Source organism: Zootoca vivipara, chromosome 13, assembly GCF_965207765.1.
Source record: "Zootoca vivipara chromosome 13, rZooViv2.hap1.1, whole genome shotgun sequence".
In the NCBI taxonomy this organism is placed as follows: Eukaryota; Metazoa; Chordata; class Lepidosauria; order Squamata; family Lacertidae; genus Zootoca; species Zootoca vivipara.
The window spans coordinates 35,820,086-35,840,257 of record NC_142596.1 but is presented as its reverse complement, the minus strand read 5'-3'; the positions used below and the strand labels follow the sequence as shown (position 1 = coordinate 35,840,257).

General features: G+C 46.3%; 1 protein-coding gene across 13 annotated transcripts in view; it reads right to left on the bottom strand.

The window, feature by feature from the left end:
* RAB11FIP3 (RAB11 family interacting protein 3) overlaps window positions 1-20,172 on the bottom strand; it is a 98,621-nt gene that overhangs the window by 5,148 nt on the left and 73,301 nt on the right. For 7 of the 13 annotated variants that reach the window (XM_035131071.3, XM_088657023.1, XM_035131066.3 and 4 more), the window contains 9 exons: window positions 19,074-19,250; window positions 13,180-13,314; window positions 9,085-9,120; window positions 5,873-5,966; window positions 5,067-5,170; window positions 4,124-4,264; window positions 3,582-3,663; window positions 1,073-1,210; window positions 625-780 (listed from right to left, as the gene is read on the bottom strand). In XM_035131071.3, coding sequence (XP_034986962.2) covers window positions 625-780; window positions 1,073-1,210; window positions 3,582-3,663; window positions 4,124-4,264; window positions 5,067-5,170; window positions 5,873-5,966; window positions 9,085-9,120; window positions 13,180-13,314; window positions 19,074-19,250 — 1,063 coding nt within the window. The remainder of the gene's footprint in view (window positions 1-624; window positions 781-1,072; window positions 1,211-3,581; window positions 3,664-4,123; window positions 4,265-5,066; window positions 5,171-5,872; window positions 5,967-9,084; window positions 9,121-13,179; window positions 13,315-19,073; window positions 19,251-20,172) is intronic. The other 6 variants (XM_088657025.1, XM_088657024.1, XM_035131068.3 and 3 more) reach the window with 2 other exon arrangements.

The window sequence follows — 20,172 nt, the reverse complement described above, 5'->3', positions numbered from 1 at the left end:
ATTCCCCCGAGTCTGCAGAATAAATAGCAAGCTATATCTTTAATGTAGTAAATGCATTTTTGATCCTGCAGTGGGATGCCTTATAAAGAAGCTGACCATCTAGATATGCTCTGCAAATATGTGGATGGCATTACTTGGCACCTACAATCTGTAAAAGATCTGTAAATGGCAGAAGATCTAAGTTTAAGTATAATGTGCCCTGGAATGATTATTTTAGCATACCACTAGGAGAAGTGTATATGATTAATGAGTGCACAATCGTTCTGCTTAGCCAACATACCAAATCCTAAGGGCACAATAATGGTTTAAGAACCAAAGATACAACAGTTTAGTTATAAACTTGCCCATTTAGTTTGACTTCTCTCCGCCCAACACCTGACCTTTAGTTGTTCCAGCCAGCACATTTTTTAAAGCATCCTCTTGCATTTAGTTTGAACCAGTCTCTCAAATGCAGGGCCAGTAGAGCTACACTGAGACCCACAATGCTCTCTCCTCCCAGTGCCCAATCCAGCTATGGCCAAAAGCAGGCCATGGCTTTGCTACCAGTTGGAAGACCCCACCACCACCACCACTGGGCCAGTGAACACACAATCACAAGGAAGTTTGTAAGGGAAGCTCAAGTACCTGCTTGAGCCGCCTGATCTCTTGCTCCAGTTCTGTCTCCCGCGTCCGGCTGTTGTATTCCTGGAGGCCTATGCTGCTGCTCCTGCCCCTTCGCTGTTCTGCTTCCAGCTTGAAGAGCTGCAGGTGCTCCAGCTGTTTCCTGAGGTCCTCGATCAACTGCAAGGCAAGGGAGGCCTCCAAGCTTTACTTGGAGGACTATCGCCCAAGAGCACTAGCCCATACAGAGCGACTCTTTAGTGCAAGGGGGTAAATGGTCTGGTGCACTAGGTGTGCAAGGCAAAAGGCACAAATGCCTCGGTACTGATAACAATGTACTGTATACAAATTTAATAAATACAAATAATCTAGTCAGAAGAAGAGTGAGATATCTGGGGGTGGGGATGAGGCTGGATGGAAGGGAGTGCCCCATGGTGCAGTCCCCCTCTGGAAGCCAGCAGACTCTGCTCACCTCCTGGGTAGATTCCTTGTCCTTTTGGAACTGGTGCCTCTCGTGGGTCAGCTTGTCTCCCAACTTCTTCTTGTTCTCCTGCTCCTCATTGAGCTGCATTGTGAGGTCTTCTATCTCGTCTAGCAACTTCTGCTTCTCCTGAAAGAAAGCCAGGGAAATGAAACTGTGACCCTCCCAACACTCTCGCCTCTTCCAAGCACATCTGAAGTCTAGCAAGACCCAATGCCTTCATTCACTTGGAAAAGGGACACTGCAGGACTGATTGCTACCAAGCTCAGTTAATATCCCTGTATCCCAAAATACACAACATTGGTATCCAATTCAGGGCTGTTTGAGCTGACACACTGTCCACAAGCAGTTCATGATGCTGAGAGCAGACTTGAGGAGGAGCCCACAGCCAGCCATGTCAGAATTTGTGTTGGCAACTAAAAACATTGGCCTGCCACTAGAGGGCAGGATGGCAACAAGCAAGGAACATAAGAAACCTGCTTTAAGCGAGGCAAAGGGGTTAGAAATGCACAAGGTAACACATGTGATGGGTTGGGTTTTATTATTATGGATGCTGCTTGAAACTCTCCTCATAGGGTCAGCAAAAGTGGGAGACCCCTTGGCCAAACATGGATGTAATAGAGGGCCTTAGGCATCTCTTCCTCTCAGCTTTGTCACCCCACCCACATCTGTAATATGAAGGTAACACTGGACTGCTTTACGAGATTGTTGTATGCTCTTGGTCTTCATAACCCTCATTAAAGATTTATAGAAACTGATGTCTTATTAAGTACCGTGTTTCTCATATTATAAGACACGTCTTATATTTATTTTTTCCTTAAAAAAACACACTATGGCTTATTTTCAAGGGATGTCTTATTTTTTTCCTCCTCCTCCTGCCGCGGCCGGCATTGCTGCTGCGCCTATCACTATGCCTTATTTTCGGGGTATGGCTTATATTCCTTGAATGCTTAAAAATCCTGCTATGGCTTATTTTATGGGTATGTCTTAAAATATGAGAAACAGGGTAGAATAAAGTGACAACTTCTTCTTCTATTAAGTTTCTAGCTAGCGGCAAAGAACTTGCTGAGATGAGTTCTTACCACAACTATCAGCTTGTCTTTTTCAGCATTCTCTAAAATGTTGACCAGATATGCTTGATGGAATAGCTACCAGTTTTCAATATCTAACCAAAACAATTATTTGCTCCCAGTAACAATTAGCAACTAGAAGCCTAACTGCAACTCAATACCCTAAGAGTATTCAACAATGCAGCAAAATTAAGCTTCCAAAAAGCAGGACAAAAATAGCCTCTTTGATTGAAAATCACAGAACAAATAAAAGTGTAGATTTCTAAACATGGAACCTTTCTTTTAAAAAAATATATCATCCAGAAACCATTGTTCTCAAGTTAAAAGGACAAAAACTGAAGGTATATACTATTAGCTAACATTTGAAACAAGGTGTCAGAACGTCTGGTTTTGATACCAAGGGAAATCCATCTGTGCAAAATCTCACATATTGCCCATTTTGTATAAAATTATAGAATTCATATACAATGTTAATTGCCCAGTTACAGTATATACAGGGTGAGTCCTTTAAAGAGGCTCCATGGATACAGAGTACACATGTTCCACTGGGCCTCTTTTAAAAGACTCACCCTGTACTTGGATACAAACTCTACTTGAAAATCACCAATTACCAGCTACAAAATTCCCTTCTCTCCTTTCCTCTCCTTCCCTTCCCTTCCCTTCCATCTGAAGGAGCTGAACACTTGTAGCCTGCATCCCAAAATAAAAGTCTCACTCACTTGGACTATGTTTTGTATCTTGGATTACAGGTGACCCACCCCTTGCCCCTGCAAAAATTAAGCCAAAATCTAATCACAATCCCTCCAATTTACCCTTCCTCCTGATCATATGAGAGAAAGAGAAATCTTAGGACAGGCATTCCCAAACTTCGGCCCTCCAGATGTTTTGGACTACAATCCCCATCTTCCCCGACCACTGGTCCTGTTAGCTAGGGATCATGGGAGTTGTAGGCCAAAACATCTGGAGGGCCGCAGTTTGGGGATGCCTGTCTTAGGATAACCGCTATAGCAAACCACATGAGATACATCATACATTTCTATGCATATTTACTCCAAAGAAATCCCTGCTATATTCAGTGGGGTTTACTACAAGGTAAGTAAACATAAGGATTGGAGTCTGAAAGTGACAGGTTTGAAGTTACAAGGCAGCCTAGGCTCGCATTCATAGAAAGGCTAGTATTTGACATCAGGGGAGGCAAATAATCAGAGATTTGCATAAGTGCATGACCTAAAGCTGGTGCAAAGCACCTCTGGCAAGAGCAAACTGAGCACAGCTTGCTGTGAAGGCAAGGATGCTGAGTCACGGTGGGATAATTAATGCTGTGTCACTGAAACATAGAGCCATATGCATTTTTCTTTACCGCTGAGAAGTTCTGGTCCAGGTACACAGAGGCATATTACAGAAATCTCTGCCCGGCAGAGGCACCTCACCTCCTCTAGCCTCTCAATATTGGCTCTCAGGCAAGGGACGCAGGACCGAAGTTCGCCATTCTCATCATCCAGCTGTTGTATCCTGCAGTTCACAGAAACAAGCATAAGCTTGGAAATGTATTGCCATCCCTGCAAGCAGGAGGCCTCTCTGCCTGGCCCTTGTGACTCTCCCCAGGCCACACCCCTCACTGGCCTTGGCTGGCCTCATGTGCCCTTGAACCCTGATCTTGCTTCTCGCTTGCCTGGATGGAGAATAGAGACGTGTGTGAGAGTGTAAATAACTGTACAAAGCCTAAAATTTACATCTGTTGCTCTGCCCACCTTTAGCTCTTGTCCCAACCACCCCTGGGCATGTGAACCCCTGGAAGGCTTTCCAAAGAGGAATGCAGCCCCCCACCACCAACAACAACACATGTTAACTATATGTTGTACGACTAAGGGCTTCCTTTTTTATGTGCTGAATTTTCCGCCAGTGAATGTAACTGGATGACCCCGAGTAAGGATGTGCCTAAGCAGAGTCTCCATGCATTTCCCAACCATACCGGGCTTGGAGGTTCTCGATCTCAATGCTCTTCTCCCGCTCCATCTTGCTCAGCAGCTCCCGCTGTTTCCGAATTTCATCCATGAGGACCTCATCCGATTTCAGCTCCTGCTCTTTCAGCTGCTCCTCCAGGGCATTCGCTCTGTGGAGACACAGAAAGGTTGTGGAGTTCAGTGGCTGACACTCCACAGGGCAACTCCCCCTGGAGCACAACTGTTTAGGCGAAAACGCATTATACACACAAATGAAGGAAAAAAACATTTGGTATAGGGGTCATTTCAGACAAAATACTACATTAAGTTTGTTTTTACTATCAATATTATTTGCTTACTATTTCAGGTAGTTCTTTGTAAATGCTTAGAAACACAGAAATTGTGCTTAAATAAATAGGAAGTATTCTATTTGAAATGGCACACATGCACACCACACCCAAATTACTGGGGCATGGAGGGGAAGCATGAGGCCCATAATGAAATCCACAAACTGCACACCCTATCCTCACAATATTGGCTGAATCATATCCCCCACCCAAAGATCTGAGCATTGGCCTAATTTCTTTGTTTAAACCAGGGGTCCCCTGCTTTATAAGTTGATCAACTTCTATAGCTGTCATGGACCCTAACAGGCCTTACCAAAATAGTGAACCACAATAACTAAATAAAAGAGAAAAATTATACTGAGTATAGAGGAAAATAGAACAGTGAGTTGACCTTGATGCTTTTATACACCCCAAACCAGAACCAGTTCTCCTCTTTTTCATTGTCTCCGCCAGCTAAATAACAGAGCATGATAAAGTAAATTCTACTAACAATTGATAGGACGGTGTCTCAAGCCCTGTCATTCCACACAACTGTGTCACATGCCATTTCTGAACACAGAGACAGGCTCGTCTCAAAGCTGACACCTGTCATGCAAGCCCAACCTCCCTCCCACCCGCTTTTTACCTGTGCACCAGCTGTAGGTTTTCCTGCTTTAAGCGGCTGTGCTGCTCCCCATTTGCCACCGTGTCCTTTTCCAGCTCTGTCACTCTTTTCTCTAGGAAGATCACCTGCAGAAGGAGCAGTGAGAGTAAAGCATTAAAAGGCCTGTCCTTCCTGCTTCACCCATAGGGCATGAAAGCCAGTCTGAAGCCAGAGGTTTTGGTCCAATTCAAGAGCAAGCAGCTCTAACCAGTTGTACACTTTGTTTCATCCGCACTTCATGGTCCTTTGCTTAACATCATATTATCATCCTCGGGCTCCTTAGTCTGTAATACCCAAAGCCTCACCTTTTGGGAGAGATTTAAAAATAGAATGCTCCTTCTTTGAGTCAATGCTCAGGGCTGCTGTTTCAAAACCCTTAAGGTGCTGGACACTTGCATATCCTAAGCCAGTGGTCTACAGCAGCAGCAGCAGCAGCTGGGAAAGTGGGGGGTGGCCTTCTTGTAATCATGGATAGGGAACCTGTGGCCTTTAATAGAGGATGGGTTAGAAAATTTTCTAAACACATAAAAAGTAAAGCATCCCAGTGGCCATGCAGGCTGGGGCTGGTGGGAGTTGGGAGCCCGAAATTGTCTGGAGCAGTACTGCAGCAGCATTACACCCTTATGGGAGGAGGGTGTCTGCTGCCTCTCTGTATGAGTCACTGGTCTGTGTTAGTCTCCTCCTGATCAGGAGACACATAGCCAGATCTTTAACAGAGAGACAGACAGAGAGAGAAGAAAGCATTTGCTTCCACACAGTAATGCTTTCCAGCTGTAAAACACACCCACCTTATCAGTGATGTCCTCTTCCAGGCATTCGGTGTTGTTCCGGAAGGGTTCCTCCATGACATCCAGAGGGAGGGTTCCTGTCTGGTGAAGGTGCCTGTAACGAAGACAGACCAGGCCAATCCAAAGCAAGAAGACAATTAGAAGGACCATCATCACAGAGGAGAACACCAAACTAGCACAGTTGTGCATGGGTTAACATTTCCACCTTGCTCCTTGCCCTTCCTGCAGGGGATTCCATCATCAAGTGCAGTTCAGAAGCCCTGTCTGACTACCAGAGTTGAACTTCTCAATTAAAAAAAAACCAAACACTTCTGTTTCACAGGCTACTGCCTGCCCACCCACAGGATCCCTCGATAGTCCTCTAAGCTGAGCAAGGGTGTCTGGCACCTTTGTGGGGTGGCAAAGAGAACAATAGCGTATTACCAGGTACCCACACTTACACACCTTTTCTCCTTTGCTCTTTGGAATATGAGATGATTAAGATCTGACTTTCTCCCACTTAATTTCTTTCAGATCTTCATGGCAGCGAGATAAAACACATGCTCAAGAGCAATAAAGAACATGAAAGAGGAAGGACCGTGGCTCAACACTGCAGCATATATACTTAGCAGGCTGGGTGTCCCAGGATAAATTGCTGGAGTGGCCTGTGTGCATCTGGGAATCCTACATTCAAATCCTCACCCACTCTAAAGCCTATTAGACAGCCTTGGGCAAGAGGCTGTATTTCAGTCTAATCTACTTCATGCGAAGGGCTGTAGCTCAGGGGCCAGCACCTGCCTTGCATGCAGAAGTTTCCAGGCTGAATCCCCACATCTTCAGGTACGGGGCAGGAAACCTCTCTGCCTAAAACCCTGGGGAGCCCCTGCCAGTCGGTGTAGAACCATACTGAACCAAGTGGACCAATGGGTTCGACTCAGCATAAGGCAGCTTTCTATGTTCCCCAAGAGGCAGGCTGGGAGGCAGAGAGCAAATTGGTAAAACAGGCCCTCCCATCATGTTGATACTGCTGCATTGCAGGGGATTGGACTAGATGACCCTCATGGTCTCTTCCAACTCTACAATGCTACGATTCTATGCCCCCACACCCATGGAGGCTGCTTACATTTCAACACTTCTCCCCGTGGTCCAAAGGCCATCATTTTATGACACGACACCCAGGCCAGACATTTATCAGCTGTTAACTAGTAATACACTTTATCACTGAAAGGGTGTTCAATATTCCACCCAAAGGACAAGGAGGAGGCAGGCTTCAGGTGACCTCTTCCTTCCCCACTCGCCATGCAAAGCCTTAATACAGAAATTCATGCACTGAGAGACTGTGAATGCATTGTGGTGTTTGAAGGGTGGTTAATAACAGGTGGTTAATGATAGATTACAGGTGGTTAATAAAAGTTACACTGCTGATGAACCAAAGGAAAGCATGAAAAATATACAGCCAGCTTGGAAGCTATGGACCTCATTCCATATCTCCCTCCACAGCCAAAACCTGTCTCTTGCAAACAAGGCATAGCCAGGAATACCGCCAAGTTTGGTAAAGAAATGCCATCCGAAAAGCCCTGCAAGATGGCAAGCACAGCCTCCTTCCTGTTGGCCCATTAAATCTGAGCCAGGCCATATGGCAGGGATAGCCAACCTAACCCAGAGGTTGCTGGACTATAGCTCCCATCATCCCTAACCACTAGTCCAGGTTAGGTGGAGCTGGTGGAAGTTGGGGCCCAGCAGCATTTATTTGGAGGATGCCATGTTAGCTACCTCTGGCTGTGGTGGCAGGAGGAGGACACAGCGGTGACTGGGCAATCAATATTGTCCCAACCAGTGTGCATGACGGAAAGAAACTGGTCCCACTGGCCAGCTAGCGCAAGAGGGTTGGTGAGCTGCATCCTGCCCTCCAATAAATGAGGAAAGTGAAGTAAAAGCTCCAATCTCATTGGCACCTCTCATGGGTGTCACTTGGGGTAGGGGTGTGTGAGTAGTCCCTCCCATGTAGTTTTTAAATGGTCCCCCTCTCTCTCTTCACTTAAGAGGCTCAGGTTGGGTATAAATGTAATAAATAGAATTTAAAAACAGATGGAGGGGTGTGTGTGTGTGTGTGTGTGTGTGTCACCTACTTTGGGGGAGGGAGTTGCTGGTGTTTCAGCTGCTTAGATGTATCCCCCTAAGTTTTAGTCAGATTAGACCTATTGAAAATAAAGGAACCAAGTTCATCATGTCCATTAATTTCAGTGGGTTACTCTGATTAAAGCTAACCCCTTTTCCCAGACCCAAAATGGCAACAAAAGCAACACCTAATCCAGTGAAGAACACCCACCCCCCTTGTGCAACTTTCATAGTTTAATCATGAGTCCCGAAGGGCGGACCAGCAGATGGGTATCCACATGCTCTGGTTGAATTTTGGCAAATCAGCAGCAGGATGCTAGTCCATAATGGCGGGCTGGGGGAAGAGAGCGAGCGAAAGCAGGACGAAGCCCTAAAAATGCCCTTTTTCACACTTTGTTCTTTTTGCAACCGATGTGTAGAGGATAGTCATTAAGACAAAGTGCGTCCTGGTGGATGACTGAGATGCTTTAACAGGAGATCCCCACGTGGAGAAAGCAGTCTCCCAAGGTACACTGGGCAGAAGCCTTACAGCTTTTACCCCTGAGAGAAGGTAGCCTTCCAAATTTAAGTGCTAGTCTGGTAACAAGGAGCAGCGTGTCAGTTGGTGAGTAGGGTGGATGGAGGGCAGGCCAAGCAATCCGGCCCTCCTGTGCACCCAGCATAGAAACCAAACAGGCTGCAGGGAGGAGAGAAGCCCCCTCCTCTGTACCCAGTGTGCAAATGCAGGTTCACTGTGTCCCCCTTCTCCCCCAGCCCCCAGCAGACTAATAAAAAAAATGACAACCTCCAAACTGCAAGACTCCTCAAATCCAAGCAAAATATAACTAGAGCCTCCAGGAGTACTTCATCCATGCCCTCTGGGACAAGGAGAAAACATACAAAGACCACAAACATGCACTTCTAGCATGCAACACCGAAAGATGTAACTACTCAGGAGATGTTCTTTTTGAAAAAAACAAGAAACTGCCCTCATGCAGTCACTGAAAAGAGAAGGTGGAAGGAGAAAGAGTGATCCCCACCACACGTGGGGGGGGGGGAACGGACTCATGCAAGGAAGCCGCCGAGTGGGCTTTGAGAGCAAGCGCAGGGAGAGTAAAAGGAACATCAGAGCGTACCTGGCTACCTTCTTGCTTGAGAGCCTCTTATTTGGACTGTGGAATGAACAACAGGAAAACTAAGTCAGGAAAACTGACACCCAAGAGCAACAAGCGAAACAGGAAGCAAGCGAAGACAGAGCGGCAGGGGCATATCCTTTACAATTCACGGCACAAATGCACAACACAGCACACCCAGGCCATGCACGGCATGTCCCACCCCATCCCGCCCCAAATGTAAACCCAGCCAGAGGCAACATCTTTTCTGCACACGTTTTTAGCAGCACTGCAACATCGGAACGGAACAAAACGGGCTCTCTGTGGTGCCTGCGGGAGCGTCCACCGCTCTTCCCCCCCCCCCGTGTCCGTTCGCTGGCCAGTCCTGAAAACAGATCCTGAGGCTAAGAATAGAACTTGAGCGTGGTGGGACTTTTGGCTTCTGCTGGATTTAAACCCACCTGTCAGCCAAGCGGGCATCTGAACCCCTGATAGCAAGATGCAGGGAGTGCCAAGCAACGTACCTCAAGCAGGCACACCCCAGAAAAGGTCTGTGGCACACACCTGAAAAAGCCCCACTACGAACCAAGCCTGGACGTGCCTTGGCCATCTTTCTAAGCAGAAGCTTATGTCAGAGAAAGAGGTGAAGGGGCCGGAAGGATGACTGGAAACAGGACAAGAAGGGGGGGAGAAGAACCCAAACCCAATAAGTAGGGGGGCTGAGAGAACTCTTAAAGGTCACCCCTAGGAAAAAGGTTTCTAGCCCAAATCGTGGCATCACCTTTTCTGACCGCTAGAGGCGTGTATATCTGTTTCAGGGGTTACGTTTTAACTGTTAAGATATATAACACTTAGGAGCAACAGCTTGCCCAAAATATTTTTACTCACTGAGGCAAAGGACAAGAGGGCACCTGTCCCCCATCTCCCACAATTCCAAGATCAGGATCTGACCGGAGTCACATCTGCACCATACATTTAAAGCACTATGGTGCCACATTAACAGCCAGGGCTTCTCTCAGAGTTCACTGGGAAAGGTGAATTGATTGTTAAAGCACTTGGGGACCTGCAGCTCTGTGAGAGGAAGAGGGTGTCTCCTAACAACTCTCAGAACCCATAACAAATGACAATTCCCAGAATGCTTTGGGATAAGCCATGACTGTTAACGTGGCAGCATAGTGCTTTCAATATTTGGCGCAGATGTGGCCTGGACTGGGACCTTAATCTTGCTTCAACACTGGGGAAGGGATTGTGTCCTCCACCACACATGAAGGAGTAGGGCTGGTCTTTAGGAGCAGAACATAATATATGCAAACACACAGAGAGCAATGGATTGACCTTTGTGATCAGTTTTTAAGCAGAAGCTGGGTAGCCGCCTATCAGAGAAGCTGTAGGAGTGGGCTTCTTGTATCAACAGAGAATTACTAAAAGGTTCTTTTCAATGCTGAGATTCTATATATAGCACCCTTAATGTGTGCAGTGCTGTACAGAGAAACATGCAAACAAAGGTCAGCCTCTTCTTGGCATTTACAATCTAAGTTCCAGTGGAGAGAAAGGAGAGGCAACTGCATGTAAAAATGGCAACATGGATTTGAACACACCACTTTAGCAGTAGGCATGTCATACAGGTACATGCAGCCAGCAGTGGCCGCAGGTCCCTGTTGACAGAGGCACATGGCACCAAGACGTCCTCGCCATGTTCAGAGGTGGGTGGTACCCACTTGAACTGGTAAGGCAGAAGACAGGGGGAGGGGCCAACAGTAGGTGGAGCCAGAGCCAATGACAGGCACAGCCAGAACTAGAGTCAAAGCAACTTTTGTCGCCCTCCTCCCTGCTGAGTGCTACAAGGGGCAACCCAGGGCCTAAGGAGAAGGTAGCTGGTTGGCTGTGCCATTCCTTGGACTGGCAATGTGTCAGAGAGTAGGCAGGTGGGGGCTGGCTGAGGGTAGGCTGAGGTTAGAGGGGCAGTGCTCCACTTGCCCTGATATACCAGCCTCCACTGTCACACCGTCTCTTCCCCACCTCCATGCCTTCCGATTGTGTGAATTCCCCTTGTGAACATCTACCAGAAGGAGTTAGGGGTGGTGGACATTCAGCATAATCTAATTGCTGGAAATCTATGGAGAAGCAAGAAAGGGGGGCTCTCAGAATACATGATATCTCCATGCACAATGTTTGCAATGCTGTCACAAGCCTTTGATCTCACCACACCAATCTAATGCAATCATTTCCTTCAGGCTGGAAGGGGCTGTATCTGAGTGGCAGGACACCTGCTTTGCATGCAGAAGGTCACAGGTTCAACCCCCAGCACCTCCAAATAAGGACTGGGGAAGAGCCCTGCCTGAAAAACTACTGCCAGTCATTGTGTGGACAATACTGAGCTAAATAGCACGTTAACTCAAATGTAATGTGCAGCTTTTTTGGCTAAATTATGTCATGAAAATTAGGGTGTGCATTAGATTCAATAGCACATTAGATTCGTGTAAATGCAGTAGATCAATTGACAAGACTACAAACCTGCACACATACTCAATTAAGCTTACTTATTGAGTAGACCTGCATAGGATTGCACTGCTGCAAGGCCTCTCCTGTTCTTCTCTATTTGCCTCATCTCCTCCTCCCATCTGCCATACCCAACTCCATGCCTTCTGCCATGGCTTATCCCAACATTTGCCAACATCTGTGCTGACTGAGGCTGATGGGAGTTGCTATCCAAAGCAGGTGGAGGGGGCTAGATTGGTGACAGCTGCTTCATGACTTGCAGTGATCACTATGGTCTCCATTTACCAAGCCAGCCCAACATATTCATCTACAATTCTCAGCCTGCTTTCTAAAACCACCATCGCCTCGTCTTGCTTGAAGCCCCCTACCTCTTTCGCTAGCTGCTGCCATTCCCCACACCCCGTTCTCCTTAGGCCAGCGTAGATCACAAAGGCACCAAAGGAGGAATCCAGAAATGCCACATTTGCTTCAGACACACAGATTAGTTCATGCAAATGAGATTAATTGCAGAGCAGAGAAAATGCCAAAAGGAGGATTCCCAACGGCAGTGCTCTTCCTGGTTTTGAAGGGCTAGAGATAGGGTGTTTTCACAGCGCTAACAAACACCTCCATCTCCCAACATTTTTTTAAGGGCAGTCAACTGAGGGAAAGTTGCACAGACACTGATGTGCATTATCAGCAGCCAGTGATCAAGACTGCTATTGAGGAACAGCCTTCCTCCCTGAACATATACACACAGGCAGTGAAGAGGGTGATGGGGAAGGGCTGTGGCTCAGTGACAGAGAACCTGCTTTGCATGCAGAAGGTCCCGGGTTCAATCTCTGGCATCTCCTGATAGGGCTGGGAGGGGCCCCTGCCTGAAATCCTGGACAGACCCAGACCATAACGGAGATAAAGGGGTCAAGAGCCTGACTCAGTATAAGGCAACTTCCTATGGCTTGTCTCCAATGCCAAGTTATTCGATCCACTGAAATCAATGGACAAAACTAACTTGGATCTATTGCAATGGGTCCACTCTTGAGTATGACTTAGGGGGTCACAACCCTATGTTCCTATCTTATGCAAGAAAATGGTCGACTTGATATTACTAAGAGGATGGGGGTGAGGGTGGGGAAAACCACAACTGAATAATACACTTTGGCAGGCAAGCTGCGCCATCATCACACTTAGCCGTTTTAAATTTGTTATATTTGTAAATAAGCTCTGGGGTTTTATTTTATTACAATCGAGTAATGTATAAATAAACCTTGTGAAATCAACCAGCCAACCAATTTGGCAAACCTCTAATGAAATAAGCCCACCCTGCAGCGTAAGCGCCCCAAATATCAAATGGTTTCAATAACGGGGTGAATATCACTTAAAGCTGCCTGGTAGGCAGACGGGCAGAGGCTAGATTCGAACTGGGGACTTCCTGATTCACGGTTCAGCCTTCACCAATAGACAACAGCAGTTCAGGGCCCTTCCTCTGTACGTACTGCAGACATGATTTGTTAAAAAAGAAAGAAGGGGGAAAGCAAGCACCCATGCTTAGCAAACCATGCGAGTCCTACTTTCCCAAGAACATATAAATCATGCAACTTTAAAGAGAAAGAAGAGTGTCTCGTGCCCCAAACGAGTTACCTATTCATTTCAAGATCATTTAGGCGAGCAGACAGGTCCTCGAGGCGGTTGATTTGTTTGTGGCACTGGGTACAGTAAAACTCAAACGCCTCGTCAGTGATAATGCTGTGCAGTTTCGCCGCAAGTGGGTTGGTGCTAGAAAAATCACAAGTGTGTCATTCTTGTAAAAAAAGGAGAACATTCAGGAAGAGCCCCTCAATTCCACCTGTGGCTTCCAGAAATTGAAAGGAAAGATGACGCATGCTCTCAAGCAGCCAATTTTGGAGACAGGTGGTGTTTTGTAAAAGAAAGGCATGGGCTAGTTAATGCCATTTCAAGAAGATCGTGATTTGCTGCCTCTTTCCAACAAACTGCCACTTCACCCCACGAATCACTTGAAGATTTGCTGAGAGTCTTAGAAGACTACTTCATGATTTTTCTGCCTGTTGCAGAAACTGTAATGCGCCATGCATGATTTTTAATTGTATTATTACTGCTTCTTTTATTTCTTCTAATTTGAAATTCATTGTATTATAATTTGAATTCCATGAACTGGTGGCCACTCACCCAGCACACAAACAAAGACCCTACAGGACAAAATGCAGCATTCCCTAATATACGGTTGGATCCACATTTTCCTTCATATGGATTTTAACAACTTTCAGTCTCTCCCCACTTCAGTGCTTGTGCATGAACTTTACATCTGAACTGTGCCTTTGGGTTTAGGGAAAGGGTGTGCGTGTGCTCGGTTGGTATTTTTTTCCAATTAAAAAAAAGCATCAAGAAAAATACCATTATAAATCAATATGAATATTTCATGTGGTGTATGTGCCTTCTCTCATCTTCAACCACAAATCCATAGACAACATGCTGTGAGCCACCTAAATGCAGTTTGCAGGCCACTGGTGGTCTGTGAACCACAGTTTGGGAATACTTGCAATAGAGTGTCCCAACTGGTGCTCCTCTGCCTTGCTAGAAGCCTTTGCAAAGGTCATTATCAGGAGAGCCAGATCCCATCCGCACTATAGGATACTGGATGGGAACGTCAAACCCAGGAGCCAAATACAGCCCTCCAGGCTTTTCTGTGTGACCCTTGGAACTCTCCCCAAGCCAACATAGTTGCACGTGATCTGTGCCAACATTTACACATGTAGTGATCTGTAGCAGCCATTTTTGGTACTGTGACAGCTATTTAAAAAAAATTGCAGTAAGGATTTAAAATATGTTTGAGAGAGGCTGGTGGTTATACCTCCCCTGCACTGAAATAAACTTCTGGAAGCCACAAGGTTTAAATAGGAGAGAAGGTTAATAGTGAAAACCACAAAGGAGAGGTTTAATTTAAACACACACACACAAGCAAACACAAACATAGACATAGACACACAGAGGTGTGAGTTGGTAGAAACAAGGTTAAATTTACAAACACCTGGAAAGACAGTAAATGACTTGGCTCAGTTCCTACTGTTTTGCTGAGCAACTTACATCTCAAGAGGAGGCTGCAAGCATCTGTTTGGGTGCAAAGAAACAACAAGCCAAGCAGCATCAGTCCCAGGGTTTGGAGGGCCCTGGGGAAAGACCCTCTCTTTGTGCCCCCTCAGTGAATGTGCATCCAGGGGGCTCTTGTCAGAGGTACCCCTGCAGGAATATGTGGGTCTGTGGCAGATGCCCAAACATGCTGACCTAGAACTGAAGCCATTGCAAACTACAGGAGCTTCACACTTTTTGGTGTGTAGTCAAAAAGCTTTGGCACTGTATGCATAACAGCATTTTTATACCAAGCTACTGATTTCAGATGAAGTTGTTCTAAAATGTGCAACCAACTCCCACAAGTCATCCTCTTCTTACCCCCAAAGAAGTCATTCACTTTAAAAAATAATAATTGAACACTGCGGCCTAGCAGGAGCTGAAGCTTGCAAGGAGGAGGAAAAAAGCACAATGAAGAATCAAACCTAGAGAAGAACAAGCTCTGGTGCTGACTAATACAACACTTTTCATTTCGCTCCACACAATTTGGAGCGCAATGCTCCTTCCTTGGGAGAAGGAAACACTTGCAACTTGTTAAATGCAGAAACACCCTGCTCTGAAAATCTGGACTTGAGAACCACCTCTGCACAAGTTGCAAAGCAAAATGTTCCTCTCTCTGTAAATGCAACAGCTGTTGCTTTTGCTTAAGTAAGGGCATCACTGTGGGGAAGACTGGGAGAAGAAAGCAAAACCAAACTGCAGATAGAAGAAGTTCATCATAGAGAGCATAGAGAGATGTTCAAGTCATTCTCAAGCTACACCACCAATCTCAGGAGGGCACCGGGAGGGCAGAGAGTAGAGGACATATTTGTATGCTTGCTGGGACAAGATGGCAGCTTCTGAGCTAGGAGAGGAGTAAGATGCATCTTCCTGTTCATATCTCCATAGGAAATCCCTGCTCCTGCTGGACCACTGACAACAGGAAGCCCTTCAACCCGTTTGTGCAACTCTTCCTATTTTCTCCTGCTCACTCAGGACTAGCCAGCGCCAAGCATCCTGTCAACAACCACATAAGTCGGTAGCAGCCGGTAGCCAGAGCCCAGCTCAGCATCTTTCAGGGGCATCCCCTTTGGCAAACAGCCTTAGGACCAGACAGCCCCAGGTTCAATCCCAGGCATCTGCAAGCTAGAGACTAGGAGAGACGCTTGCTTGAAATCCAGGAGAGCTGCTGCCAACCGGTGGTCTGATAAGGCAGCTTTCTCTGTTCCTATGGCAAACTGGCTCCTCCGGCTTGCCTCATTTCCCAGCCGGTTCATTTGGCACCAATGTATGGTCCATCTGCACATGGCCTTACTTAGATCCCATCAAAGTCCTCGTTTCCTTGCATGGAGTAAAGATGTGTTTGCACTAAGCTATTGGGGTGATTTGCTAGCACACCTGGCAACCTGGACCCATTGCATGCCAAGGGCACAGGCGATGATGACCTGTGTGCCGCAGGCACATGTAATCCAGGTAGAGAAACATCTGCACAGATATGGGAGAAATGCCCTAAAATGAAGGCCTCTCTATGGACTGCATGGGAAAGGCAGGAGAAAGGTGCTTTATTCTGCTCAGAAGGCACCAGAGAAGGTATGTGACACCCATCATCTTCCATAGCTATTTCGTACAGCCAAAGAAAGTATCGCTCTCTCACACAAATCATTTTCTCCCTGCTACTTAGAACACATTTATATGGATCTGTAGAGGTGAGAGAAGCAGGATTTGTGGTGCACAGGGCTTTTTGTCATAGCTCAGTGGTAGAGCATCTGCTTTCCATGCATAAGGTCAGGCTGGGAAGGACCCTTCTCTGAACTCTGGAAATCCAGAGAGAGTCAGTGTAGACAATACCAAGCAAGATGGATCAATGGTCTGACTCAGTGCAAGGCACCTTTCTATGTTTCCAAAGGCAGAGCACCTCTGCTTTTCATGTGGATGCCGTCAGGTTAAATCTCCAGGTAGAACGGGGAAAGAGCTCTCTCCGAAATCCTGCAGAGCCAGTAAGTATAGGCAAGATTGAGCCAGATGGACCAATGGTCTAACTTGGGATGGTGCAGCTTGCTATGTAGCACAGACATTTTCTTCATGCTGCCTGTGTGTTGTTGGCTCACAGCTATTCCCCTGCACATTCAGCACACAGAGGGGAGAAAACTGTGGCAAGGTGTGCCCTGGCAGCTTCAGAGTATCAGGCTGGTAAACAAGCCAACTCGATACCAGCAAAAACCTGTTTGGTGGAAGTACCCAATACCCAAGCTAACCCCAACTGGGTGCGGAGTGTTGAGAATATGGAGACAGTGCGACCAGGCAGTGCTGGGAACGTGCTGGAACAACCAGGCCTTCCCATCCACCACTTGACCCATGTTTGATATGCTAGTGTGCCGCTGCTGAAAGTACGCCCAAGTGCTTGTAGAGCTGTGGTCAGGATGTGTGTGCTGGAGCAATTTTTTTTATTAGTCTTCAATTACAGTCCAATAATAGCCCCATTATAACAATACCAATTTATAATACAATTATTAATACCAATTGTTCAAATACCAAATTATATAATTTAGATGAAGTAGCCCCCTGCATGCTAGATTTGATGGATGTATTATTTGCATTCTTTCTGCGTTCCAAAATCTTATTAATTTGGAACCCTGAACTCAAAGGGCCAGGGAACCTGGGAATTAGAAGGCAGAAGAGGTTGCAACACAGTGCCCTCTAGCGGTGGCTACACTGGTACTGCAGCTACTAGGCCGAATGGAGGCTCGCCTTTACAGACTAGGCCGAATGGAGGCTCGCCTTTACACACTAGGCCGAATGGAGGTGGGGACTTGCCTGGGTGTGGGTTGGGGGCAGGAGGGGACGGGATAGGTAATGGATCAGGACAGGGTGGGGGGAATCACAGGGATGAGCCACAGCAACGTGTGGCCGGCCAGCTAGTCCCTTATACAACAACTGCAGTATTAATAACTTCTATTCGTGTTGACACATTAAATGATTTATAAAACTACAAGTGAGGAACTCAAGCTATATCCTTGTTCTTCCTGTGTGTGGAAATTATTCTGTCCATGGTGTTTCTTCCTGTCCTCGTAGGATGTTATGTCTTTCTTTCCCCCGGTTGTTGTTGTTATCCATCATGCCTTGGACAGAGCTGATATCCCATTGTTGTTCCAGTGTTTTGCAACTTTAACAACAGCCGCAAAACTCACTCTGTCCCAATAAATAACCTGTTGTCACCATTTTTCCTCTCAGCCTGGGAAGAAGAGTGATCTGGCAAGCTGTAGATGACTCAATAAAAACCTTATCACTTCCTTGGCAGTTCAGACTCCTTTCATCCTTCCTTCCAACCGAAGATATATGAGCAATTATACTTCCAATTAAATTAAATTCCAAGTCCTCTTAGCATTATTCAGTTCACTTCGTAAACAATAAAGAATGGGGAAGAATCAGCTCTAAATTTCCATCATAAACCTTTTGCAAAATAGAACTTCCCTCCCTTTTTGCTTTTTTTACACACACAGTTTCGTTTGATATTATATTCCATATTTATAATCCAATTTCTTCCATCCTTGCTTGTACAAATATAATTTGAACTAACGTTCAAAGGAGGGTTGATGAATCATAAATGTAGAGAAGAAAACTTTATATAAAGAAAACGTAGGCTCCCTTCCTCCCTGTCTTTTGCACCGAAGTCTTATCTCAAGTTCAAACCTTAAAGTCCTTGCAGTTGGGTTTGCTCCGGAATTTGTGATCTCATCTCTTCTAACACACGCCTGTACTTTAGTCCAATTAAACTCTAACAGCAGAACCTCTGCTTCTTAATGGCGGCATTGGACGGTTTTCAACAGGTCAAGTGCTTTCCATGCCGGAGCGAGAGCCAGGTACCGAGACGAACTGTGAGTGAAGCCCATTCCCCCCGTCCCTGGGGGGAATTTGGAAGGATAATCACCCTAAATCATCCTTGTTTTTCCTTCACCAACAATCTCCTACTGTCGTGGGGCCTGCCTCCATTAAAGCAGAACAGAACTGGAAGCCGTGTGCTGGAGCAATCTCAAGACTGTTCACCAATACTGCTAACCGCATGGCTCTAATAGATTTCCTTCCGGCCAATGTTTACTGCAGCCTTTGCCAACCCTTGCCCTCCAGATGTTGCTGGATTACAACTCCCATCAGCTTCAACTAGCATAGCATGTTGGCTAGGGCTGATGGGAGTTGTAGTTCAACTTTATTGAGGACACCATATTGGGAAAGGTTGGTTTAGTGGCAGGCTCAAATACATATAGCTAGAGTTATATGCAACAGTTTCTTTTGACACAGCAACCAGTGGTGGTGGTGCTGAAGACAGGCTACGGAAGAAGCTTAGAGACAGGCACCAGCCAGTTGAGAAACGTTCAAAATGCAGCAACATGAGACACAGGGTCTGGCCAATTTACCTGGGAGAGAGGAAGGATGAACTGCTGAAGCCACTTTCTCCGTTGCACAAGCTGTCTGAGAAGAGATCCACCTCATTCCCTTCCCCGTAGTCCTCAAAGTGCTCCTCCCCGCTGAGTACGGTGACGATGGAGTGATTGTTAATGTCCGAGGTCAAAGGCAGGTCATGAGGGTGAGATCTGTGGGTGAAAAGCGAAGTCAGTATCTCAAGAGAAAGAGCCAAGGCGTCCACCACACCCACAGCTTCCAACAAATGCTGGCCACACCCCTGCAGAGAGCGGCAGTGATGGAGTCATGCTCAAGACTGCTGCCTGCATTTTCTGCTGCCACAGGTCCACAATATCATTATTTATTACATTTATCAGTCTTTATGCAATTATTTATGTATTATTACATTTACCATGTGGCTTCACCACAATGGCATTCAGGAGCCAAATTTACAGTTATCTACTATATATTTTAGGGATGCCGGTGGCGCTGTGGTCTAAACCACTGAGCCTAGGGCTTGCCGATCAGAAGGTCGGTGGTTCGAATCCCTGCAATGGGGTGAGCTCCCGCTGCTCGGTTCCAGCTCCTGCCAACCTAGCAATTCAAAAGCACGTCAAAGTGCAAGTAAATAGGTGCCTCTCCAGCGGGAAGGTAAACACCGTTTCCGTGCACTGCTCTGGTTTTGCCAGAAGCGACTTAGTCATGCTGGCCACATGACCCAGAAAAACTGTCTGCGGACAAACGTTGGCTCCCTTGGCCAGTAAAGCGAGATGAGTGCCGCAACCCCAGAGTCATTCGCGACTGGACTTAACAGTCAGGGGTCTTTTACCTTTACCTTTACGATATATTTTGGAAAGTTGTTACTTTGTTTGTTCACTACCCATTTCGGCACCTCTTAAGATATTGTAATCAAATTTTGCATGATGATCCCCGAGATCAAAGAACAGGTGATACGGTTGCACATCACTTTGAATCAAGATGGCAGACTGAACTGATCAAAGCAACTGCATTGATTTTATGCTTTCTTAGCAATGCCTGAGCAATGCCATGTATGGGGCTGCTAGTAGATAAATATTTTGGGCTGACTTGCTTAACAGGAGCAGCGGTGATTGC